The sequence below is a fragment of the Zootermopsis nevadensis genome, unplaced genomic scaffold (genome assembly GCF_977971745.1).
Source record: "Zootermopsis nevadensis isolate Lab colony 2312 unplaced genomic scaffold, Znev_1.0 Znev_ptg000002l, whole genome shotgun sequence".
In the NCBI taxonomy this organism is placed as follows: Eukaryota; Metazoa; Arthropoda; class Insecta; order Blattodea; family Termopsidae; genus Zootermopsis; species Zootermopsis nevadensis.
Window position 1 is genome coordinate 22719525 of NW_028259134.1, and position 27122 is coordinate 22746646.

At 42.4% G+C, this 27122-nt stretch overlaps 1 protein-coding gene across 9 annotated transcripts in view; it reads left to right on the forward strand.

Annotated features, from left to right (window-relative positions):
* The window catches only part of sli (slit guidance ligand), a 204887-nt gene that overhangs the window by 128028 nt on the left and 49737 nt on the right, over positions 1-27122 (forward strand). For all 9 annotated transcript variants that reach the window (XM_087353898.1, XM_087353843.1, XM_087353866.1 and 6 more), the window contains exon 4: positions 5571-5642. In XM_087353898.1, coding sequence (XP_087210024.1) covers positions 5571-5642 — 72 coding nt within the window. The remainder of the gene's footprint in view (positions 1-5570; positions 5643-27122) is intronic.

Consider the following 27122-nt stretch of genomic DNA (forward strand, 5'->3'; position numbering starts at 1 on the left):
GATGCGTGACATGTGAAATGCTTACGGAATTTTGATTGGGAAATACTATATATTTTTTTTTGTGAAATCGGCTTGGAGGATGTTGATTGGATTCATGTGGCTGAGGATACTAATCGGTGAAGGGTTATGGTAAACATCGTAACAAACCTTTGGTTCTGAATCCCTCGAGACAAATTACAGGATAAAACCTCAAATAAGGCCACGACCACTTCCCTCGATATCCGTTCCAATTCGTTATTTATCCTGCAATTCGACAATTTGTAGACTGAGTTATTGAGAGGGCTGTTAAGTAAGTCACAGATTAATAAAAATGTCATTTTTTCCCCGTGAATATCTCCGGCCTTCGGTGGCGTTTGCCAGCAGCGACTGGTGTACAGTCCCCTTCTCAGCGCCTAGCAACGTTCTGCGTTGATAATTTGTTGCTCCTGGGAGACGGAACTTCTGTAATAATTCAGTCGATTAATTAATTAGTGCTGCGAAGAGTGAGGACTCACCTGTGTGTGGTGGTTGCCTACCTGGCTCCTGCCGTCTTGGCACACGAATCGACTACCTTCAGGCAAAGCTCGAAGAGTTAGCAGGGCGCTCGCTGTCTCTGCGCGGATGAATCTTTTTTCTCTCTCTTTCGGGCTGATTTCTATAGTCGAATTCGGAAATTCTACGCGTAATGGTTTCTTTATTTTCTGTACCCAAAACTACGTATGTAAAATTAATTTTAAAATCGTGAAAGAAATGTTTAATAATTTCAGATTTCTTAAGTAAGCGTATGGATATGCATGCTCTATTTGCTGCAGATGGCTGTCTTCCGGGATGTTGCACCATGTAGTCTGGTAGAATTTGACCGACGCGACTGAAACATTTTTATCCACCCACGAAAGCAATTTTTGGTTGTGGAAGCCACAATAGAATTCCAATGGGACCTGTACCAAAGAATGTCAGGCATTCATTAGATTAACGGTATAAAGCACACTGGTAACTATATGTACCATCTCTTTTAACACCTAATAATTCGAATTTTTTCCTTACAATATGTGTTTATGGGTTACGTAAAATTGTTAGGGTCTAGCGGTTAGAACGCTGGCCTTGTAATCCTGGGGTCTCGGGTTCGATTCCCGGCGGTGCCCGAATTTATAACTTGTGTTGGGCAAGGCCGTGGTCTAGGCAACACGGAGTTTTCCTCCGTGGCATCCCAACAATTACTCCATTCACACACAGAAGAAGGCAATGGCAAACCAGTTCTGGATCATCTGCCAAGAACGTATATGAACAGGTCCCAGTCCGAGAAAAGGATGGAAGGATCCTGTTCATATGGACCTGTCGTCAGACAGAACACTAAATAAATAATGAAATAAACAGATATATTTCTCTAAACGTCTTTAACCGATTTATAGTTGTCATGGAGACGAACCGTGTTCTTCATTTGCCATAAATATTTAAATGCTTCGTGGTTCAGTTGGTTTATTCTCACGACGCGACAAGCCTTGGTTCCTCTTCGGACGTGCGTCCTTCGTCGTGAAGCTCCAAGTCACATCTCGCTAATTTTTTTCCCCGCAATACAAAGTTCCTTCTCGAAGGTATCACCACCTTGTCGAAGGCAATCTGCCGGGTGAGGAGGCTTGCGTGCTCAAATGACCCTTAGGGCTATGCCGGCCTGAGCTTCGGCTCATGGTAGGGTCACCCAAGCCGGACAGGTCTAAGGAGATGCGCTAGACTAAGAGTGATACCCTGGTCCTCCAGGTTGGGGGGTTGGGCGTAAGGCTAACAACCTTTCACCTTTAAAAAAAATATGTGTTACGAAAAAATCAACCAAGCCTCGGATCAGGACGGACTCTTTGGCACGACCACGGCAATTGAAAAAGGACATGAGATTTGGTACCTGGAACATTAGGAGCCTCTATAGGGCTGGGGCACTGAAATCAGTGTGTAGGGAATTAGGTAATTATAAGTTAGACTTAGTGGCAGTGCAGGAAGTGCGATGGGAGGGGGAGGGCACGATCCCAGTGGACAATTTTACATTTTTCTATGGAAAGGGGAATGACAATCATCAGCTAGGGACGGGTTTTTTTGTTCATAGCAGAATTAGGGCAGCAGTTAAGAGAGTAGAATTTGTTAGTGACAGGTTGTCTTACGTAATTTTGGAAGGACGTTGGTGCGACATCATTGTCCTTAATGTTCATGCCCCAACTGAAGACAAAAGCGATGATATCAAGGATAGCTTTTATGAAGAATTGGAATCAGTATTTGATACATTTGGCAAGTATCACATGAAAATTCTGCTAGGAGATTTCAATGCAAAAATTGGGAGGGAGGATGTCTTCAAACCCACAATAGGCAGCGAGAGTCTCCATGCACTTAGTAATGATAATGGCGTCAGAGCAGTGACCTTCGCTACGTCAAAAGATTTAATTGTAAAAAGTACAAAATTTCCACACCGTGATGTTCATAAATACACTTGGACTTCCCCAGATGGCAGAACACACAATCAAATAGATCATGTTTTAGTAGATAAGAGAAGGCAGACAAATGTAATTGATGTGAGATCATTCAGAGGAGCAGATTGCGACACTGATCATTATCTGGTGGTAGCAAAAGTGAGGGAGCGGCTTTCAGTAAGTAGACGAACTAAACAAAATTTTGACACAGAAAGATTTGATTTGAAAAAATTAAGTGAGGGAGAGGCAAAGGAACAATATCAAGTTGAAATTTCGAATAGGTTTCAAATTTTAGAGACAAATGAGGATAATGAAAGTGTGGACATCAACAGGGAGTGGGAAAATGTCAGAAACTGCATCAAAATTTCAGCAAAAGAGAAACTAGGATACTACAGGAGAAAGCAAAATAAACCGTGGTTTGATGAAGAATGTTCAAAATTAATAGATCGAAGGAAGCAAACAAAATTTCAATGGTTGCAGAACCCAAACAAAACAAATGCGGATAATCTATGTAACGTGAGACGTGAGGCTAGTAGAACCTTTAGGACTAAGAAAAGGGAATACCTGAAGGGCAAAATTGCTGAACTTGAGACAAATAATAAGGAAAAAAACATCAGAGACCTGTACAGAGGCATTAATAACTTTAAGAAAGGATATCAACCCCAGACTAATTTGGTAAAGGATGATAGTGGCAATTTGCTTGCAGATCCAATAAAAATTGTGAATAGGTGGAAAAATTTCTTTAGCGAGCTCTTAAATGTTCATAATACTGGTGATATTAGACAGATTAAAATGCATACAGCTGAACTGTTGGTGCCAGAACCTAGCTTAGATGAAGTGGAACTAGCCATTGGGAAGTTGAAAAGTTATAAATCTCCAGGAATTGATCAGATTCCGGCCGAATTAATTAAAGCAGGTGGCAAAGGGTTGCATATGAGGATCCATAAGCTTATTCAGTTAATTTGGGATAAGGAAGAGATGCCACATCAATGGAAGGAATCCATAATTATTCCTATTTATAAGAAGGGGGACAAGACTGAGTGTGGTAATTACCGAGGAATATCGCTGCTATCAACCTCATACAAAATTCTATCCAACATTCTTTTGGCAAGATTAACCCCATATGCGAATGAAACTATTGGGGATCATCAGTGTGGGTTCAGACGAAACAGATCAACGATTGATCAGATCTTTTGCATTCGTCAGATACTAGAGAAAAAATGGGAGTTCGGTGGGACTGTACATCAGTTATTTATAGATTTCAAAAAAGCCTATGACTCTGTGAAGAGAGAAGTGCTATATAATATTCTTATTGAATTTGGTATACCAAAGAAGCTAGTGGGTCTAATAAAAATGTGCTTAAATGAAACCTGCAGCAAAATTCGAGTAGGTAAATATGTATCTGAGACATTCCTCATCAAGAACGGTCTAAAACAAGGAGATGCTTTGTCTCCCTTGCTCTTTAACTTTGCGCTAGAATACGCCATCAGGAAGGTCCAAGGTAGGCAGGAGGGTTTGCAATTGAATGGGACACATCAGCTATTGGCATATGCTGATGATGTTAATTTATTGGGGGACGATATAAATACAATAAAGAGGAACGCAGAAGTTTTACTAGAGGCTGGTAGACAAGTGGGGCTGGAAGTAAATTCAGAAAAAACTAAGTACATGTTAGTATCTCGTCATCAGAAGACAGGCGGGCAAAATTATCTTAGGGTAGCTAATAAATCCTTTGAAAGGGTTACAAAGTTCAAATATTTGGGAACAACAATAACAAATCAAAATGATACTTGTGAGGAAGGTAGGAGGAGACTAAATTCCGGAAATGCTTGCTACTTCTCAGTCCAAAATATTTTGTCTTCCCGTCTGATTTCTAAGAACCTGAAAATTAAAGTATACAAAACAATAATCTTGCCTGTTGTTTTGTATGGGTGCGAAACATGGTCTCTCACTCAGAGGGAGGAACACAGATTGCAGGTGTTTGAGAATCGGGTGTTGAGGAGGATATTTGGGCCTAAGAGGGAAGACGATGGGGCGTGGAGAAAACTGCACAATGACGAGCTTAAAAATCTGTACTGCTCCCCCAGTATTGTGAGGGTGATTAAGTCGAGAAGAGTGAGATGGGCGGGACATGTAGCGCGCATGGATGGGACAAGAGGTGTGCACCGGGTACTGGTTGGGAAACCTGAAGGGAAGAGACCGCTGGGGAGACCTAGACGTAGATGGGAGGATAATCTCAGGCGGGATCTATGGGAGATAGGAGTTGAAGGAAACTGGATGTTGTTGGCCCAGGACAGGGTCCGGTGGAGGGCTTTGGTTAATTCGGTGATGAACCTTCGGGTTCGGTAAGCCATCTAGTTAGTTAGTTAGCAATACAAAGTTTCACTTCGCACTTTCCGTTGTTTCATTAGCCTGTATTGAGGCAACCCGCCACGCGGTTGATTGCCTGATTGTCATTCCGCCTTGGGACATGGCCCCCCGCGCAACAAAGGGTGTCTGATTGCGGTTGATTTCCGCGATCATCCCTCCGTTCTCAGATTCTCTTACGACGGCCTCGTACTCCCTCAGAGAAGTCGGAGGCAATTCGGATTCCGATTTCTTCGTCATTACTTTATACCTCGCCTCAGTTTTGCTGTTCTTACATAGCAAAAGCGAGCGTAGGGTGAATTGAGGTAAATTTTGTTCCAGGGCTACCAACACCTTCAGATTCTATCTAAATGCACAATTTCACAAAATTTTTATAAATAAATAAATATATATATATATTTGGATAATTTCGATTCCTGTAATAAATAAGTCGCCTAGGATAAGGTGATACTTGTTTCTTGGAACATAAGTGTCACATGAGATGATAATGTTGCGTCATTATTGTGTTGAATATATACTTGCTCAATTTTATCAGTCAAATCACAATGAAATATTATTATTAAATGTTAAAATATTATTACAATTAACATTTAAATATTTAAAATATATTAAAATTGATGCTCTCTATCGAATATTTCGATTTACATTAGAGCATCATCTTTTACACTACATGTTTCGGTTCTAAATGAAGTGTGTCACATTTCCATTGTGGATTTGACCACTATCGTTTTGACGGAAGTGCCATTTTAATGACGCTGTTTCTCTCCTTTCCAGGCGCCTGAACAACAACCACTTACGTCACATTCCCGACATGCTGTTCGGAAATATGCCGAACCTCCTTCGGCTGTAAGTACACTCTTTATTCTTCTCAGTGCCCCCGTCACAGTCGAACCACGAAATTCCACGGCTTGGACCACGGACGAATCACAAGGATTCCTTTCCTGTCCGGATTTGTCGAGGAATGTATCCGAAATGTCTCCCCTTTAAAGCCATGTTTTGGGGTGGTTCCTAAGGGGTGGACCCTGATACAATCCGAGGAATGTAATCTAATTTTCCGGGTGAGAACATGACAATCAGTGGGCAGCCCCATGAGGAGGGGGGGGGGGTAGGCGTAAGTCGAAAGTACGCCCGTTGCTTGCTGACTACTAAACAGTTGCGTTGCCTGGCAACGCCGAAGAACTTCCAACTACAGACGTACAATTTAATCACGTGTATCTCACTTGGGGCTTGGACGCAGAGGCCTTGCATTGAGCGTATCTCACAGTGACTTTTACATCACGTCAGAAGGATTTGTTACGTCAGAACTGCCGAGTCGAAGCATTCCAGAGGGAATAATCCATGATTGCTGAAGGATTATAAATACCAACATAGAATTTTCGTTGTTACGAACCATCAGAATGTGGAAGCAGGAACACGAATTTGCTACCACAAGCTTATCTTTGCGTGCAAAAATGAGAGTGAGCTAAGAGTCATTTGGTTAATCCTGAAAATTTCCCGAGGGTTGCTGTCATATTCTGTATTATGTTTACACATTTTGATTACTCTGCGGGGTGGGGTGTGGGGTTAAATGAGGGGTAAGGAACAGGGGGTGAGAACTGGGAGATTAATTTGCGTGTGGTCGAGTTAATGAACGAGACCGGACCATATCAGAGAATTTCATGACCACCTTTACTCCAATACGCGAAGACTTGTGCGCAGGACCCAACCTGGTTTTGGCGAACTTTTACAATTAAGGATCGCGTTATATTCGAGGACTTTTGGTAGTTTTGAAACACTCCCTTAGATAGACTCCATCTTAACCTGGTTTTTGAATCGCTGTTCTATAAATGAATGTTGGAAGGGGAGGGGGTTGGATCTATTATAATAGAGCCGGTTGAATGAATATGGTAATGTCTTTTAAAACAATGATCCTGTCTTGTAGTGGGGACGTGGAGAAGGGGGGATACTAAGAAGACAGGCAGAAGATATTGATTGGACAGACAGACAGACAGAAGACGCGGTCCTATAAGGAACATCATCACACAGGCAATTAACTTGCAATAACAGCGCCACGTGGGAGAAATGTGAAACTCAATGTTATAAATAGGGCCCCGTTAATAGCGTTGCACGTGGTTTGTACATCCGCTCGGTGGTATTACAAGTCTGATCAGGCAATCAATTATAGAATTTTATATGTTCTTTTAAAAACCAGTTTTTTTTTAAAAAAAATTTGATAGATAATTTTTCATATGGTAAAAATAATAAAAAAAGTGTTTATAACGTTTGAAGCGTGTTTTTAATCAGGGCTGGTGTACAAAAGTTATTCTTTGAGATTACACCGGCTCAAGAAAGCCAGTTTCATGTTTTTATAACACCTTTAAATTATGTTGTCTTATGATTCCCTCCAAATTAAAGTTATTCATGGCAGACGTAGCAGAAAAGGTTTCTTGAACAGTTTTAATGTAATACAGATTGTAAATTGTGTTCCACACCTTCGTGAAAACGTCACGTATTAATTAGAACATCAATAAATATTTCTGTACAATTTCTTTTTGTTTCGGACCATCGAAGTTCAGTTTCCGGACCATCTTATGTTCCATGATTTCACCGCCTTAATAACACTCGCTTGGTGATTTAATGTAAATCGTGAAGGTTCTCGTTGTATGGTAACGGTGAATGGCATGTCGACTTTATACTTAATACGTTCAAACTAAAAAAAAAAATTCTTCGTTAAGAGCCACAGGAAAAATCTAAAATTTTTGAACACAGATTTATTATTATTACCATATACTGCCCGATGTCCGTCAGTAAAATAATGACCAACCAATTATCGCTGGCCTATAGAAAGACATTCTTCTGGGAACTTTGTTTATAAACGTTTCTTATAGATACAGCCGTTCAAAATATTCACCAGCATTTTCTTTTTCGTTTTGAGTGTTAATTTCTTCAGAGCTGTGGGCTCCATTACAGGATATTTTTATAAATGAACTGACGGGAAAAGACAGAGACGGTGACGATTGGATAGAACCGGCTGAAAGACAAAGAGTGGTTCAGCGGTTGTATCGTTTCTGCGTTCGAGTTGAGTAAGAAGTAAGTTTTAGGTCTTGTCGATAAGGAACAGTAAAGCCGTTCTGAAGCGGGCGAGCCGTGGAATTATCGCCCTTGTAAGCAATAACTTTTCCAAGTCGTTTACTTTTCGTGGGGGGAGAAACGAGCCAGTGGTTGAACGATAAATGTTCCGTGTCGGTTCGAATCGTCCTCAACTCCGGCAACTGGCGTTCGAGACAAAGCGTTACTGGGGTTAGCCGATGTGGAATCGGGAATCCGCTTGGTCTTTGCAGATATCTTCAGCTCTGAGACTGGAGACTTTAATTGAGGAAGGCAACTTCGAGGCGAGGAAGAAACGTGGACAAAGAATCGTAGGAAATGAGGGAGACAGATGATGGGAGCGAAAAGGAGGAATGTGGAGGGGAAGGGAGAGTTCGGAAGTCAGAGAAAGTGACTAAGGAAAGGGGAAACATGAAATGTCAAAAGAATTTTAGGTACAAAGAAAGGAAAAGGTTTGAAATGTAAAGTACAGTACAATTATTGCGCACTGTATTCGTGAAGACAGAATTTCAATCGCATAATTTAACGTCTTGTGTCTGGTAGTAGGTAACCTCGTTGAAACGAAAACCTGCCCGAAACGGAGGCTTCTTTATAAGCGTGAACCAAGAATTACCTTTGCCGTCGATCCCGTAATATTATTAAAATGATCGAATCGAAAGAGGATCTGGTAATGTAACGCACGTCGGGGGGGGGGGGGGGGGAGATGGGGAAATGCGTACAAAAATTTTTGTTCGAGTATTACCACAACTCTCACGTGCGTTTTCACATGGTGATACATAATTTACAATTTAAATCCCAATGGTAACTATGTGTACCACCTGCTTTAACGATATTAACTCTGCGTTTTACTCTGTGTGGTTGGTTTTTGTGGACGCTGAAGTGAGAAACTGATTTTCAATGTTTTCCCCCCCCAGATAATGCCCCACCCTTCTACGTTGTGCTATGTATACGCAATGTTTTATACGTTTAACGAGACTACAAGCATCGGCTGATTCTTTTAGCGATGTTTTCGGTCTTAATTGGTAGAGGAATAGATAAGCTGTGTGTTGAGAAACACAAAACATTGGTTTGTGCCGGGTCGGACAGACTGTGCCCTGGAGAGGGAGGGACTAAGAGAGAGAGAGAGAGAGAGAGACCCTTCATCCCTTGTACGAGATGTAGAAGTCGGTCAGTCACTAGGAACTTTGATGAGATCGGCCCTAATTGGATGGGAAGAGCTCTCTCCACATCGGCGAGGCGAGATAAAACTTGCAGTGGGAGATCGCGGTTCACACAGGTGCGTGACGCCTTGACCTCAGGACGCAAACGCCTCGAACAGCTGTCACTGACATGATTCGCTTTAGTTCTGGTGGACGCAAAAATCCGACGTTTCGGCAAACGCCTACGGTTTTCTCGATGATGAGGGTCGTTTCGGTTACTGTAGTTACAGTTAATTTTTACCAGACGGCGCTGTGTATCACGTGCTGTTTTACTACGGTTTAACGCCTCTTGAGATTTCTTCTCGATTTAAGAAGGAATTCAATACTAGGAATACCTTTTGTTCATGCGCCATGACACTTGTAATCTTATGTGGTTTCTGACCAGGGGATCAGAGGTCACAACGACCTGTAAAGGTTTTAATGAGCCCAGATTTTTTACTTCCATACGCAAAGCGTGCATTGATACAGGGAGAGGCAGTTAAGGCGCTGCGGTCTCGGTTCCGGTGAGTGTGAGCTGTGTGGCGTCGTAGATACCCCGCGGTCCGGCCGGTAAATCTTAAAATTCCGCATCACCCTGTACACAGTCATGGAAACTGCGGGAATTCGCCGAAACAGCTCGTGATCACTTCCTGAAACTGCTTTAACTCTTTCCATTCCAGTGCATTCAGAGTTCCCCTGTATTTTCCAGGCAAATGCTCATGTAAACACGTTTTAACCGAGCCCTGAGCACCCCCCTTTCTCCTTCCAAATCTCTGCACGCGGTCTCCGCTTTGGTTATACCAAAGCCTGATTATTAACTAGAATTCAACTTTATGTGTGTAATTGTGTCGGTTACGTGTTTGATGCTCCACCGAGTATTTTTATCTACAAGTAATTGTCGAGTTCTGAAATGATCCATGTGGAATGGATTACAGAGGTACGTGAAACTGATTAATATCCAAACTCTTCCGCTCGCTGGTTTTGTCAATATTATTGCAACATGGCTGGGTACGTTCGTTTTGTATTCAACTTTAATTTACGCATTTGGATTATGGGGGGGTGGAGTGCGATAAAGATGGATTACATGAGACTAGGTCGATGCCAGCTCGACTATGTCGCGGATGTGAGAAACGATAAATGCACACAACATTTTGATTGGGAGTAGTAAGGTTGATGGAAAGGGAGCACCTACAATAACGAGACGTGGATAGTATTATGATAAGCTGGTAGTTGCTTTTTGATTTAAGAAAATCCTACTCTTGTGTAACATGAATGCCATTGGACCTTGTCTTTAGCCGGTTGAATCCAGTCCGTATTCTAACACAGTATTTATCTAAAATCCACTCTGTTATTCTGTCATCTACGGACGAAGTTCCGTTCGTTCGTTAGTTGTTTGTTGTCTATTAAAAATTACGCTTGGACAAGAAGGGAAAAAAATGGCTGCAGACATCGCAGTCTTATTTGGTTATTTACCGATGCTGGTTCAATTGCAGAGGTTAGCGTCTACATACGTGATTGAGAAGAAGATGTATGATCATGAGGTAAAGATTTGGAGCACAGGATTTGATGCATGGAAAGACTCGGGGGGGGGGGATACCGAACACCTGCGAGGATAGCCGAGATTTGAACCGGGTGCACCCGGAATGCAAGCCTAGTGCTTTGTAGCCACACCATGCCGCTCAGTGGACCGATTTGTGAAGCAAGTCTGTCCACGGATTCCGTCTTCCTCCTGTCTGAGTTTTGTGTTTCAAGAGGAGTGGCCGCTCTTAAGTTTTATCTGACAGCACATCGCTTGATTCAAGTAGCGCTGAAGTATCACTTACCCTATGATCAGTTGTCAGTCCACTGCGGTCAAGATTCGTCAGTAATTGGTTACAGCTGTGAGGATATTTCAGTCTTTATTAGGAAAATTCTGTGTGTATCTGCCCCTTGGTGTGCTCCAGGGGAAGGAAAAACTAAGCAGACCTAGAAGTAGATGGTTGGATAATATTAAAATACGACCACAGTCTTCAATATTATCTCGTGAGGACCAAAATCCATCAACAGCATTTCCTTTAATCTGCAGAGTAGTTGGGCGTCGTAGGATTGCTTTGCTTTGTAGAAAGAGATTTGTGTCCTTAATAAATTAACACCAGATCTACTGAGATTTGAACAGTTTCAAATACCACTGGCGTGCTTATTCTACGATCTGAAGTTACTTTCATTGTATCTTGTTTCTCGTCCATTCCTTAAGTCAGAAGAGGGTGCAAGTCTGCAGGGGTGTTCCCCGGTCTGTCAGTATTTGTGTCCTATGCAACTTCCGGTTTGGCGCGGGGCTTGATGGAGGATTTCACGGTCCGATGGATCTAGATGGAGGCTGCACCTCTGTCCCAGAGGTACATTCAGCTCCCTGTTACAATAGACCGTCTAATTCATTCGTTGATTGCCTGAGGATTTCTTCAAAGTTGTTTTACTCATTATTATTGCTTGTCTTTTAATAAGAAATTAGCTCCTAGTGCTTGTAACTTCGTGTTCTAGATTCATCTCCTACGTGGGTCTTCATAAGCAGTGAAAGTATGATCAGGTAATTTAATCTCTTATTCACGAACAGTGGTGCACCGGAAGATAACAGACATCTTCTTACTGATCGTTAAATTAAGGTTATAAATGGAAAGGAGATTACGTCATACATGGTTTATGTTATTTACAGCTGTTACATCGCGGTAGAAAGTGATCGCTTTATGCATTATACCTTAAGTTGTTTTCCAGCAACAACAGGACGACGTGAATGAACGATGAGAGACAAGGACCTTATATTACAGACGGATTTTTTTTTTTCAACGCTTGAAATCCCTCTGGTAACTATATTTACCACCTGCGTGAACACTCAATAACTGCATTTTGCCCACAGAGTGCGTTTGTGTGTTTCGTATGATTCTCGCTGTAAACAGCGATTATTTCCTTAAACAGCGTTAATGAGTTAACATTTGTAATGGTGAAGTGTAGTGTTTTCTTCGCGGTACGGACTGAATTCTTAAGTTTCATTTGAAAGAGCTTCAGCTCCAAAGGTTAATTAGCGTTTTAGTCGTATTATTTCCTTAAACAAGGTTAACCAGTTGATCTTTTTAATGGTGAAGTGTAGTGTTTTCTTCGCGGTAAGGACTGAATTCTTAAGTTTCATTTGAAAGAGCTTCAGCTCCAAAGGTTAATTAGCGTTTTAGTCGTATTATTTCCTTAAACAAGGTTAACCAGTTGATCTTTGTAATGGTGAAGTGTAGTGTTTTCTTCGCGGTACGGACTGAATTCTTAAGTTTCATTTGAAAGAGCTTCAGCTCCAAAGGTTAATTAGCGTTTTAGTCGTATTATTTCCTTAAACAAGGTTAACCAGTTGATCTTTGTAATGGTGAAGTGTAGTGTTTTCTTCGCGGTACGGACTGAATTATTAAACACTGCATAGAAATGTTAATTTTATTATTTTTCTGCTATTCTTTTTTAACTCTCCCCCCCTCTCTCTCTCTCTCTCTCTTCGGAGGGGGACAAAGAACAGAAGATACGTTCAGTCTCCCTGCTTGAACTATAACCAATAATAGCCATCTGAATCTTTGCGCCATTGTGGTGGTGCTTAGACACAGGGGTGGCTGGAAGAAATATGCTCTCCAATTGGATTAAAGTGCGTGAAATATTGTAAGCCAAATTAAACGTGTCTTCCTGCCGTAATAGAGGTTTAAGACCAAAAGTATAATGTTGACGCATCGAATTCGGGACAATAATAAGGAAGTTAAGCGGATCAGAGCTCGCTGGGGGTGGGGGGGGGGTGTTATTGTAACTGAGGGTGGACGTGATACTGTGACATTCCACCGGATATTCTTTGCGCATTTACATCTGGTGTCGCAGGAACCTTCTGTCACGTGTGCTGAATCGTTGCCCCCTTGTGACGGTCCGTGACTGTCCCGCAGTGTTTGCTGTATGCTCTGATGATTCTTAACCGAAACCCGCCATTCCAGGAGACTCTCAGTCCGGGCTTTGTTTTTACATTCATCTGCTCCGGGGCTTGTGGCGTCATGACACCCGGCAAACGGTGGGATACACCACAGCAAGCGTTTCTTGCTGAGATTGCATGTTCCCACGACGGCTAGTATGAGGATAACGGTCATCTGTAGTCTGGTGGACGTTTACCGACGTTTCGGAGGTGCTTACTGCTACCATCATCAGGGCTATGAATGACCTTTACTTGTGCTGTGCCGCACGGTGCAGCAGCTGCTTACCTCTCGCCCTGATAATGGATGCGGCAGTCTGTGAATTTATACCTGACTACAAGGCTCAACATCGCAGGAGACAGCCAGCCATCTTCAAGGAGTCAACTCGTTTTACAAATTTTGGACGGAACGAATTGAGGCATCCAGCAACAGCGCCTGCTTGTAACTGCTGTTGACGAGCTGGAAGTAAGCTTAAAAACAGTCATATAAAAATAAATGGGGCTTTTAGCACGCGTAATGCGAATGGATACGGGCCGGGCTGTAATTCCAAGTAGATTTTCTTGTCTCGGCAGGTTGGTAGCACTGTTTTACGACCCCGCTTAACGAATTGTGCTGCACCCATAAATACTCTTCGTTGCAAAGGCGCTGAGGAAGCCACTCTTACACTTGAAAACCAGTGTTTACGTCATCTTCCAGTCTTTGACGACATTCTTGATGCTACGAGGCGCGTCCCAAAAGTAAGTTTCCCTGGGGCCGTTTACAGAAACAAAACACAATTTCATGGAAATATTTATTGCAACAGATACAGCAAGTGTCCAGCTATTTTTCAACATATTCGCCACCGGAATTGAGACATTGGCCATACCGTGGGACCAACTTTTGAATACCTGTGTCGTAGAAGTCTGCCGCCTGGGATTGGAACCACTGTGTGACAACCATCTCCGCCTCTCTGTCATTCTCAAAACGCTGACGCTGACCGGACAGGAATTTCTTGAGATGTAGGAAAAGATGGAAATCACTGGGAGCGAGGTCCGGGCTGTATGGTGAATGATTAAACACCTCCCAGCTGAACTCCTGCAGGAGACTTGCTGTCCGTCGAGCCGTGCGCGGCCTAGCGTTATCACTGACCGCACTTCACAGTCGGCGGGAGCTGGAATAAGAACCTCCATCTTCAACAGCTGTAACGATGCTACTGTGAGAACGCGGGAAGTGCCGTTAGTGCATGCGCCATGCTACGTCATTGCTCTATCACGTACGCACAGTCGCTTCGCTCAATATAAGGTTTGCTAGCTGTGGGACGAGTGGGAAACTTACTTTTGGGACGCGCCTCGTATATTTCTAATTACATAATAACTGTTTAACCCTTTAAAGTCGAAGCTCGTCTAAATTATATTTAAGAAATCAGTCCGTACCGCGAAGAAAACACTACACTTCACCATTAAAAAGATCAAATGATTAACGCTGTTTAAGGAAATAATACGACTAAAACGCTAATTAAACTTTGGAGCCGAAGCTCTTTCAAATGAAACTTAATAATCCAGTCCGTACCGCGAAGAAAACACTACACTTCACCATTAAAAAGATCAACTTTTTAACGCTGTTTAAGGAAATAATCGCTGTTTATTTTGAGAATCATACGAAAACTAGCAAATACACTCTGTATCCAAAATGGAGAGTTATTGATTTTCGAAGCTTGTGGTACATATAGTTACCACTACGCTCTACACTTTCAAACAGTAAAATAACAAGTGCCCTGCAGATATTTCGGTTGTTGGTGGTCTTATTCTTGGTTAAACAATGTTTTGTGAGTGTAACAGCAGTGTTTGTACCAAAAGATTGTCATCGTAGTCGAGGTGTTGGGTCGAAACTTCTATGTTAGTTCCATGGTGCTCTAATGCTCTTGCCTTGAAACTGATTACGAGGGTGGTAGCTGTCCCCTGGCTAGATCCCTATCAGTACTTCATAATGCGCTAGACATCGTAATAATGGGAAGGTACCCCGCTATACCCATTAAGGCTGCTCCTTAGTCATAAATTTTTACTTCGCCCAAGGAGGAAATAATTTTGGACTTATTAAATTGAAAGAAAAGATGACTGTGTTCTGGGTTGTTCACTGTCTACTCTTGAGTTATGGCCCTGATGATGAAAGCATTATATACCTCTGAAACGTCGGTGAATATCTACCAGACTACACGCGTAACATCCCAAAAGAGTAATCTCCTTTCGCGACGACGTGAGAACCCGAAATATAGCCAAGTGGCTGAATATCTTTGGACTGAACGACTGGATTTCGATGACGGGTACTAGCAAAATTTTTAAAAGGAATAATAATAATATAGTTTCCGCGGGTTGTGCCCTTCTTCTGTGTCTGTGCTGACATCTTGTTGGCCCGAAATCTTACAACGCGTTTCTGTAGGACCCAGTTCGTTTTAATCCCTACACCCGCTCGTTCCTTTGTCACGTGCCAGTTATTTCCTAAAGACGTGTCTCAACAAGTAGTTTACTTCACAAACTTGCTTTATACCCCACTCATGACGCATGCGCCCTTAACTGTTGATTGAAGTAATATTGTTAATGGGTGGTAGAATCCACCCTGTTTCGTGAACTTGCAGTATTATCTGATGAGTAACATTTTCCATCCCCTTGCCCATTTTTCAACCTCCCCTCGAAGTCATCATGTGGTGGACAGGAAGGGGGTTGCCGATTCCACGTCGGGGGTGGTATGATGCAATCTATATGATAATAGTTTCTCGTGTGCATGCCTTTGGATGTAGTGCGTCGGTTTTGAGGGGGTAGGGGGTGCAGAGATGCCTAATATTGGATACCGACACTGAATCACACATGACGTCACCGTCTGCCTTGATCCACTATCAAGTCTGAATCGTAGAAGACTGAACATATCTCAACCATTGTTCGCTCTGCTTCGTAATTATATTAGTTGTATTCAAAATGAAGATAGTTATGATCTCAGCGTGTCTTAGACCGTGCGCGCACGAGCGGCGAAACAGCCGACCTTGAGAATTTCAACCGTGTTCATCGTGTGGTCGTGGGGAGTAATGGAGAATCCTGGAAAATTGCTGGAAATGTCCTGGAGAAATCCTGGATAGGTCCTAAAATATTGCCATAGAAGTCCTGGATTGGTTATGCGGAAATTCGTCGGTAATGGTGCAGTGCTGGAGAAATCCTGGAGAATTGCTGGAGAATTGCTGGAAATGTCATGGAGAAATCCTGGATAGGTCCTAAAATATTGCCATAGAAGTCCTGGATTGGTTATGCGGAAATTCGTCGGTAATGGTGCAGTGCTGGAGAAATCCTGGAGAATTGCTGGAGAATTGCTGGAAATGTCATGGAGAAATCCTGGATAGGTCCTAAAGTATTGCCATAGAAGTCCTGGAAGTTTATGTGGAAGTCCTTAAGCGGTGGTGGGTTTGATCCTACGCGGGTCGGTTATTTCGGGTTCGTTTAAGTTTGATTTTAATAAGATGCATTGGATTAGATTGCGTCTTGTGTTAGTTTGGTTTAGGTTAGGTTAGAGTGGGGTGTGTTGGTTTTTGTTTGTGACTCTTACGTTGCGTTGTGTGGTTAAGTTTGCATCGTTTTATGTTTTTTTTATTACGTGATAGGTATGTTGTGACCACGTATGTGTGAATGTCATTAAAGTTCACATTATCAACACCAAGTTTTACTGAATGCAGGCATTTAAAATTTTTTAAGACGAATTCTACTCACACTTAAATCTGCCTAACCTTATATCTATCGTTTTGAACATACTCACGTATCGTTGGGGTCGCAGAGACCAGACCAGATTTTACTGTGTAACAACTCAGAAGACAGGCGTCTTCAGCAGGTAAATATTTGAAGACTCCTTTGAATTCCTTATTCCAAAATCAGAGCCTTTTGTGTTGATGGTGGTATAGTTACGAGGCGCGATTTTACTGATTATTTCTCTGAACGCAAGATGAAATATTCTCGCAGATTGTCGCAATGACACACAATGACGCAGACTGGTTTATCCTGTCTTGGCAGCGACAATCGGGGAAGTCAGTGTCCATCGCGTTCCTCGCTACCTCCGAGAGTCTGGACATACCAAGTGAGGGTCTTCACGTCCTACTCTCTCAGTTACTTACCGGCGTCTTTCAGGACGTATCCTTTCTTCGTCTATAATCCGCTTAGAAGCGAGCAGTGTCGGACGTGTGGGGAAGGGAGAGAAGCCCTGAGAAATCCCTCCAAGTGCAGTCTCAGATTGAAACTAAGGCCAGTATGTGGGGTCAGGAACGACCCATGAAGTATGTTACCAAGCAGCTCTGTGTGAAGAAATACTTATTCTTAGATCTTTATGATTTCTCAAATACCTGAAAATTTAGAAGAGACATTTTTTCAACCGGAGTCTTTGAGAATCGATATCTCTCGTATGTGTTTTTTTAATTTTTTTTTTTGTATCAGGTTGTATGTTATTGTAAGTTATTAAATATGTTGGGATCTTAACGTGTGTAACGTTGGTAGTTGTGATTTGATGGTCATGTTTGAACCAAGAGTGAATAAACTGCAACATGGAATTACTAAATCGATTAGAGGTAAATGAGTTTATCGATTAAGCTATCGATCTTTTGACAGCCGTAGCTACCATCAGAACCTCTGCAAAGTAAAACAGTGGTCCTGCAACCTCGAGCCTTGTGTGGCTTCCCTGGCTGTTTCCTTTCAAGTGGCTACAACGCCAGACCCCGTGGGTACTTAGACGCCAGCCATTAGAGTGACAGACGCGCTGGGAAGGGAAAAGAGGAAGTAGGCGGCGATGCATTGTTAAGAGACAAACACAATTATTACGGGCAGGGAAATCCTTGAACAGCGCCTCTGGGACTCGACACTGACAGACAGCTCATAGACTCCACTTTCCAGCAGTTTACAGTATCTGTGCCTGCCCGCGTTTTCAAAAGTATTTATCAGGTGTAAACAGGAGAATAATATTAAAATGTATTATTATTTAGTGTTCTGTCTGACGACAGGTCCATATGAACAGGATCCTTCCATCCTTTTCTCTTCTCGGACTGGGACCTGTTCATATACGTTCTTGGCAGATGATCCAGAAGTGGTTTGCCATTGCCTTCTTCTGTGTGTGAATGGAGTAATTGTTGGGATACCACGGAGGAAAACTCCGTGTTGCCTAGACCACGGCCTTGCCCAACACAAGTTATAAATTCGAACCCGAGACCCCAGGATTACAAGGCCAGCGTTCTAACCGCTAGACCACCGTGGCTAGTTATTAAAATGTATTTCTAAATAAATAAGGTGTGGATATAATCTCGCCGCACATGAGCCTTTCGTGCTTCATGCAACCAAATACTTTTTTTTGGCCAGCTGCGTAACTATCAGTGTTTCAGCAAAGAACTGAAATTTACCAATGGATCTTATGGTTTCAGAACATCAGAACCGGACATTGTTTTGTGGGCCAGTCTGTAGACTAACGCTTACACTTTGTCCTGTGACAACTAACGTCTCCTAATAAAGCGCGTAGTTTTACAGGGTCATTACATTACGTGACGTGACTCTAGACATGTCGCTCAGGAACGTCTCTCCAGCCGAGGTAAATTTAATGGGTGTTACAGATCACTGAAAGGTAATCTCTTGTAGGAATATCTGAAAAGCTACTTTCCAAATGTTGAAAAAGTCGCCTTGAATGCTCAGAGAAGAAGAGAGGGTCTGTTGAGTATTAACCGACGTTTCGGCAAACACTGCGGTTGTTATCTTGAATATAAGCAAGGGGTTAAGTCATTTGTCAGGGTTTTTGGGTGCCGTTGCCACGAAATCTTCCACCAGGAAGGATGCTGACGTACGATGCGAACATCCGAACTCTTTGAGAGATGACGTGTAAGCGCTCTCACGTGTTTCTGACAGACTGCAATGATTGAATGGCGCCCCGCCCCATCGAAAGGAGAATATAAGCTTAAATCCCAACTTCAAAAGCGACGTGGTGTTTGACTTTCCGCTTTGTTATCCCGTTCTTTTTATTTTACATTCAGAAGTTTTTGAAATTCTGTTCCTTTCGTCCCATTCATATAGCGAAGGATTCTCTGTTCGTTTTCATTTCTATCATGGCTCTTCTTTTGTTATATATTCTCGTCCGTGAGAAGTGAATTCAAATCGTGTTTGTTGCCGGCTTTGCAACTTCCTGGTTTTTACTTCGATATATTTATTGTTTCGGAGCTATGCCTGATCGATTCGGGATTCGAACCTGGTGTCTTGGCGTACACTATACGACGCTCCCCACAGGACGAGTGAAGGAAACCCCTGGGAATTGTAGACGCACTTAAGTGTGAGTGGCTCTGAGTGGGTGGGGGTTACTCAACTCTGCATTAACTGGATGCAACACAAATGGATGTTATAACACTCAAGATGAGATGCAATGGACCGGAATCAGTTAATTTTTCGCAAATGGGATTCGTCCGAATGTTTCAGAAAGCGGGGGGGGGGGGGGGGGGGTGTCGAAAACTTCGTTGTGATTTGAAATAACATCCCCTTCCTTTGTTCCGTTTTGTATTCCTGCACCAAAAGCGAATTTGAATACGAAAGAAAGGGGCTAAGAATCTCGAGGCGAAGAAAGGACGGGAATATAAGAAAATTGAACTTGAAAAGTAGTAATTTTGTGGGTTGAGGAAGGAAAGTCCCTAAATCTGATTACAACTTTGCTACTCGCGTCTTCCTGAAGGGGCTTCGGGGGATAAATAACGCTGGTGTGAGAACCTCGGGCGCTGGAAGCCATTTTCTGTGTCTATATTTCACACGAACTTTTTGTGTTTCATGACTGAAGAATTTTGTGTGTTTTTGGTTTGGGGCGGCGAGTTTATGTCCAGATATCGAGATTTTGTAGAAAATATCTCCAAATATCTTTGCCTGGGGGTCTCAATAATTATGTTCCTATACAACAAACAGCGGTTAGAACGCTGGCCTTGTAATCCTGGGGTCTCGGGTTCGATTCCCGGCGGTGCCCGAATTTATAACTTGTGTTGGGCAAGGCCGTGGTCTAGGCAACACGGAGTTTTCCTCCGTGGCATCCCAACAATTACTCCATTCACACACAGAAGAAGGCAATGGCAAACCACTTCTGGATCATCTGCCAAGAACGTATATGAACAGGTCCCAGTCCGAGAAAAGGATGGAAGGATCCTGTTCATATGGACCTGTCGTCAGACAGAACACTAAATAATAATAAGATGAGGTGGTCTAGCGGTTAGAACGCTGGCCTTGTAATCCTGGGGTCTCGGGTTCGATTCCCGGCGGTGCCCGAATTTATAACTTGTGTTGGGCAAGGCCTTGGTCTAGGCAACACGGAGTTTTCCTCCGTGGCATCCCAACAATTACTCCATTCACACACAGAAGAAGGCAATGGCCAACCACTTCTGGATCATCTGCCAAGAACGTATATGAACAGGTCCCAGTCCGAGAAGAGAAAAGGATGGAAGGATCCTGTTCATATGGACCTGTCGGCAGACAGAACACTAAGTAAATAAAAACAACAAACAAATAAACTCCCGTCTCTTTGTGACTCCCAACTGTGAAGTGACCAGCGACGTCTCGCTAACAGGAAGTTAACCTCCGTCTATGTTCTGTGCTCGCAGATGGTAATTGTCTAAACCAGAACAAATGTGCAGACTGTCACTGTGTTCTTGTGTCAAGTGATTGGGAATTTTGCTCTTAGAAAATCGGCAGGGGGGAAGATGAGGCAAAGCTCCACCCATTCTGAACCTCGGCGCTAGTTAGTGGGTTTTCACTTTCAGTTTCTAGCCATTTCGTTCCTTTGGCCAAAACAGTTACAAGAAAATCTTCACTTATTAATGAAAAACACAGTTTTTATCATAACTAAATTGACTCCATGGATTAGAGGTGGTTTTGTAAAGCTGACAGTCACTAAGCTGGCCCATGTTTTGTGGAGCCCTGTTATTAATTATTTTGTACCTGTCCTGAGCCAGATTAATCCAGCTCACATTTTCACATTCGATTTATCAATACCATTTTAATATTATCTTCTCGTAAGTGGGATAAGTTTGTTTGTGCCTTTGAGAAGAGAGGGGAACAAACAATATTTTTTAAGCTTGAGTACTCTTCATACAAATTTCCTGGTCGTGGTGCCGAGTGATCTGACATTGTGGAGGGAGTAACCTGAAAACTTAATTAAAGGATTTTGTGTGATGCTTCACACAGTGTTAGACGATAATGGGGGCAGAATCGGTAAAGATTATAATAGACTCAGCAAACAGCCCTAATAAAACCTAACCTAACCCCACTATTATGGTTACCAGGGAAATATTAACGTCTCTCAGTCTGTAATTTGTGGGGTGGGGTTGGGTCTTCATGTGTTGTTGTGGAGAGGTGAACCAATGTACTTTGCCCCCTTTGCAGCAGCCCACATCTTGTAAAGTAAATCCTCGATTTCCCCCCCCCCCCCAAATTATGACCACCTGTTGCCCGGTCACATCCCACGCGTAGCAATTGAGGCATTATCCACCTCTGCCGCCAGATGACTCTATCTGTCACTGACAGATAACTCGGTGTACTTAAACCTCGTTACCTCCTGATTCTTACTTGCATTTTATTTTAATTAAGAGCTACGATGCCCGACAGACTCAGTGGCGCGAAGTCGTCCCGGAAAAGTTTTGTCCAATTACGGTTTAATACGCAGGCGCCAAACCCTGCAACCTTGATCCGAGCTGTGAAAGATCATATTAGTTAACTCCATTTTTGAATAATTGACAAGTCATTAAAGTGTGATGAGTGAATGTGGCAGTCATGTGACTCCAATGTCACCCTCGCTAATATATTGTTGTCTACTTGTATTTTTCTCTTTTACGTTCGTTTTTTTTATTACGATTTTAATACCAACCTACACGAAATCACCCAAATCCACAGTTTTTTTTAAAGATCTACAAAAACCTCTGCAATCAGTTTCAAAATTATTTATCGATAATGACAGGCAACTGTAATGCCGACAGTTGACCTCTGACCCGCTGTGTGTGTGTATGATGCGTGACAAATTGCCGTATTACAAGGCGGCGAGAGGGTTATGGAGGGGGCGCGGAGTGGATAGAATCGTGAGGTAAGGGAGGATCTCGTAAAAAAGCGTTACTAGTTGAGCAGACTCAGTGGCGGCTCGTTAGTTGGGACCTTTAAAGATAATGGTAAGTATATGTACCACCTGCTTTAACAGTAAGTAATTCTTCATTTTGTATTTATGCTCATAGTGCGGTCCAGACACTGGCGACCTATCTTAGCTTTTTTTTTTTGAAAAGACATTAAATCTGTTGACCCGCGAGACAAGTGCCGACTGCCTAGCGTGAGGAGTCCGTTGAATTGTCTGTTTCTTCTTTACAGTCTCCTTCCTGTTTTGATGTTCGACAGCGCTTTAAAGTAGGTCACGACCGCTTTCTTCCAAATCGTTACTTGGTTGATCATCCCACGGTTAAAAGATACAGAAGCTGTAATCCGAGCTGTTGACAGTAACAGCATCGATGTCCTGTTTCTAGAATAATATGTCACGAATTGAATGCAAACTCTGGTTTTGTTGTTCATGTTCTGAACGAAATATATAAAATTGTGGTATTAATCAAAAGTTGTGTCTGTCTGTGTTGCGTACGCCAGGCTTTGTCCTGTGATTGTGACGCTGCGTGCGTTTGCACGTCGTTTCCACGCCCTGATGAAGGATACAGCACCACAGAAACGTCGGTCATTATCTACCAGATTACACGGCTTAACGTTTCAGACATTGAGGCATCTTCGTATTCGCGCCGTGCTAACCAGAAATCTTACTCGGTTTAAAGTTCCTAAAAATGTAATTTTCTCCGTTTTGTTACTTTCTGTTCTCGTGGTATAAATTGTAACCTCGGCGCTTCGTTCTGAAATTTTTGGAATGCAAGTCGTCGCGTGTTCTGGTGTTTGTAACCCCTGGCTCCATGTTCTCTTTTTTTGCTCGCGAGGTTGGACTCTCGTGTTGTTGAAAATAGACTGAAAGTGGATTGGGAGGTGTAGGAAGGAGACGTCTGCCTTGAAGCTTATAATGTTAGGAGATAGCGTGCTGTATTATCGGCCTCTCTTGAGTGACTTTATTTTAGGAAAACTTGTCTGTCGCTTGATGTTGTAACGAATAACTGTCTTAAAGAAACTTCAGAGGCCAGACGGACAGTATCTTACGCACTTTGAAGGGACAGTGAGACCCGGAGCGTGGGTTTCTGATTGTGATGACTGAATTTTATGCTCGAAAACTGGGGAATAACAGTGGTGTAACTCACAGTTTAAAAAAAGAGAAAAGATAAATATTAACTGGAAGTAAACTGAAACATAGTTGCTCTAATTCCTTACGAATTTAAGAATAGAACAGACGTGGTTTGGCTCGTCTGTCTATAAAAATATACCACGATCCTGAATTCTATTTATCCTTTTAAAGCCGAAGCTCGTTTAGTACTTAAAGATCTAGTCCGTACCGCAAAGAAAACACGCCACTTCACCATTAAAGTGTCAAATTCCTTGATGCTCTTTAAGGAAATAATCGCTGTTTGCAGTGAGAAACTTTGGAATACAAAATACAGAATTATTGATTGTTTAAGCAGGTGGTACATATATTTACCATTAGACTTAAGACGTCAAAATATTTTTAAAATGCGTTACCGAAACGTGGACGATATCTTGTGTTGTTGCCCCGTCTACTAGAGTATTATATTAACTTTGCGCTTATATCCTCAATACATGCAAAATTTGATTCTAAAAGTAAATAATAATATTAAAACAAATTTGTCAAAGCCGACAAATTTTTGAATTTCTTGTGATTCCGTTACAATTACGTTTTACTGTATTAACGATATTTGTCCGGGATTTATATTTCACGTTAACTTCACAACATAAAAGTTTCATAAACAGCAAAACGTTTTAATTAATCAGGCTTCGTTGTGAACTTGGATTTCGCCTTTCTCCCTTGTCGCCTGCAAACTTGCGGTTAGGTTTCCCGCATTTCACAGGTGTCGGAGAAGTTGCCGTAGAGTCACGGCTGATATGTACAGAAGTGCCTTTTAGACTGTAATGGAATAATTCCGGCGGACTGAGGTCGCTTGACAGCGGTTACCGACCACCTTTATACAGCATGTCAGCGATTACGTCACAAGCTTTAGTTATGAAAATGTTACGACAGTTGTGGGAACTTGTCGGCTTTGTTTTGTTAGAATAAAAACGACTTTAAGGACGTAATGTCAGAGCGCTTACACCGATTATACTCGTTCAAAAGGTTAGGTATGCAGGTCATGCCACCAAAATAAAACATCATCATGCCGCTGGGTGTCACCTCGTACTAACTACTTTGTAAGGTAAAGCGAAGTACAGAATTTGCGGATCAGTGGTTGGCGCTACTGTTTAAAAGTAGCCGTTTTATAAAACATGGACCGTTTATTACGATATTAATTCGTGTGGTTAATTACAAAACAAAATAAACGATAAATGTTAAGGATGTTTGTTGCCATGGTAACTGTCGATGGCTTGTGAGATTATACGGATTATTAGTAGTTCGTAATAGTTTATCAATGCAGCATTTACTCTGGTTACAGTCGGCCTGAGTCTCTTGCACACATTTTGATGAACGTGGTGCAATTCAGTTCTGTTATGTAGGCCTTTATCCACACTTGCTATGCAGTCAGTTATCCGTTTCCTATATAATTCCGCTTCAGCGATGTTGTATGTCGATGGTATGTGTTGATTCCGTTTCGCTGTTTGTACGTGGGGTGTTGAGGGTTTTAATGCATGCCGACCCCAATTTTAACTCTTCAAACACTTCACCCCTGTACCCTGGAACCCCCCCCCCCCCATTTACACTTTCAGAGCGAGAGACGAAACTTCTGTTCGGTTTCCCACGCCCCTTCATCCACCCGCGCCTCGCTTTCGAATCGCAACTCACTCTTGGACGTTCTGATTGAAATAACACGAAGGCACGCGGTGCTGAGTAAATTCTCAGGGTTTGGCTTTGCAGTTCCTCAGTGATATCGATATCGAAATGTGCATCGAGATGAACGTTGACTGTTAAAAAAATTTAAACTACGCAAGGAAGAATTCATCGCCCTGATGACGGAGGCAGTATGACCTCTGAAACGTTGGTAAACATCGACCAGACTACACAGCGCAACAACCCAGAAGACAGAAATCTTCCTAATAATCGCTGTGAACAACTCAAATCTTAAAAGATTTATAACTTGTGTTGGGCAAGGCCGTGGTCTAGGCAACACGGAGTTTTCCTCCGTGGCATCCCAACAATTACTCCATTCACACACAGAAGAAGGCAATGGCAAACCACTTCTGGATCATCTGCCAAGAACGTATATGAACAGGTCCCAGTCCGAGAAAAGGATGGAAGGATCCTGTTCATATGGACCTGTCGTCAGACAGAACACTAAATAATAATAAGATGAGGTGGTCTAGCGGTTAGAACGCTGGCCTTTTAATCCTGGGGTCTCGGGTTCGATTCCCGGCGGTGCCCGAATTTATAACTTGTGTTGGGCAAGGCCGTGGTCTAGGCAACACGGAGGTTTCCTCCGTGGCATCCCAACAATTACTCCATTCACACACAGAAGAAGGCAATGGCAAACCACTTCTGGATCATCTGCCAAGAACGTATATGAACAGGTCCCAGTCCGAGAAGAGAAAAGGATGGAAGGATCCTGTTCATATGGACCTGGCGTCAGACAGAACACACCAAAAAAACAAAAACAAAACCGGAAAATATGGCCACTCGGTAGACCTAGGCATAGATGGGAGGATAATATTAAAATGTATCCCAGATAAATAGTTTTGAGGATTTTTATTGGATCAATCTGGCTCAGAATATGTGCTAGGCGAGATTTTTTGAACACGGTAATGAACATTTGGCAGCCGGCTCTGGAGTTTATTTAGATTACTTAAACTTTATTGTTATGTTTCGTGATGAAGCGATTGATGTAATTTGTTGGCTTGTGTTCTTGAGACGTTCTGTAAGTAATGGTTACTTTTGGACGTGATTTTAATTGATTTTAAAAACAAGGTGAAATTCAGTAGAAGACTTACAGTAATTGTTTAGTGTGTTTGAGGATAGAGAAAAACACGCGAGAGCGAGCGAATCAGGTAGAAGAATGAAACAGTTAAGAAGTAAATAAAGAAATAATTAGCACTGAAGAGACAAAGTGTAATCGGAGATCATTGCAGTGTTTCAGGCACGTGTAACAATTAGAACGTTTACCAGTCATTATCGCAGATTGACGGATGTTTTAAGTAAAATTACTTTCTTTGTACCATAGTCTCCGTGAGCCTGTATAAGCCGGAATTTAGAGCAGATGCTTTTGTGTGAACTCGTTATTCGCATTTCCAGCCGTTAATCAAAGAGACCCGCATCTTGTAGCTAAATTATTCACGTCTGAACGCGTCTTAATTGTCTCTATGACAACCCGGCGAGCCGCGGCGGTGCCCGGTGCAGGTAGAGAAACAATGTCGCTTCTAATTGCGACGCTGGATAACTCGATCTGTCTCCAGTGCGGGGTCAAAACAAGACCCTGAAAAGGTTATCAGGGGTTCGGATGAGATTAGCGGACGCCGTAATGAAAACGTAACTCGCTGTTTCTGTCAAAGAAGTCTCTTGCTCCGTCCAGGTATGCAACCGTATTATCACCGGTGTTGTACTGGATTGTACGAGTTGGATCAGGGCGTGAGGAACCTGTTATTGCAATTAAAGATGGCGAGAGCGCGCGCGCGCCCCGATGTGATATATACAGCGTGTCTCAGAAGTCCGTCCTATTACGTAGTGGTTATAGCGCCAAAATATTACACCGTACATCTTATAAATCATTCGTTTCGCCAACACTCCCTCAAATATCCATGTCTAAAACCTTTGGACGCGCACTGTGACAGATTTAAACGATCGCGTAGAGATTATATCATCTTGTGATTTTATGTTCCCCCTTTTAATAAATTATAAATTATTTCGTGGATTTTCATTATTTTATTCGTCTTACGTCTTTATATTCGCGTATCATTTGACGCTACATGACCTCATCAGTCGGTATAACGTCGTAAAAATAACCGAACGACCTACCATCTAAGTAATTTTCATCA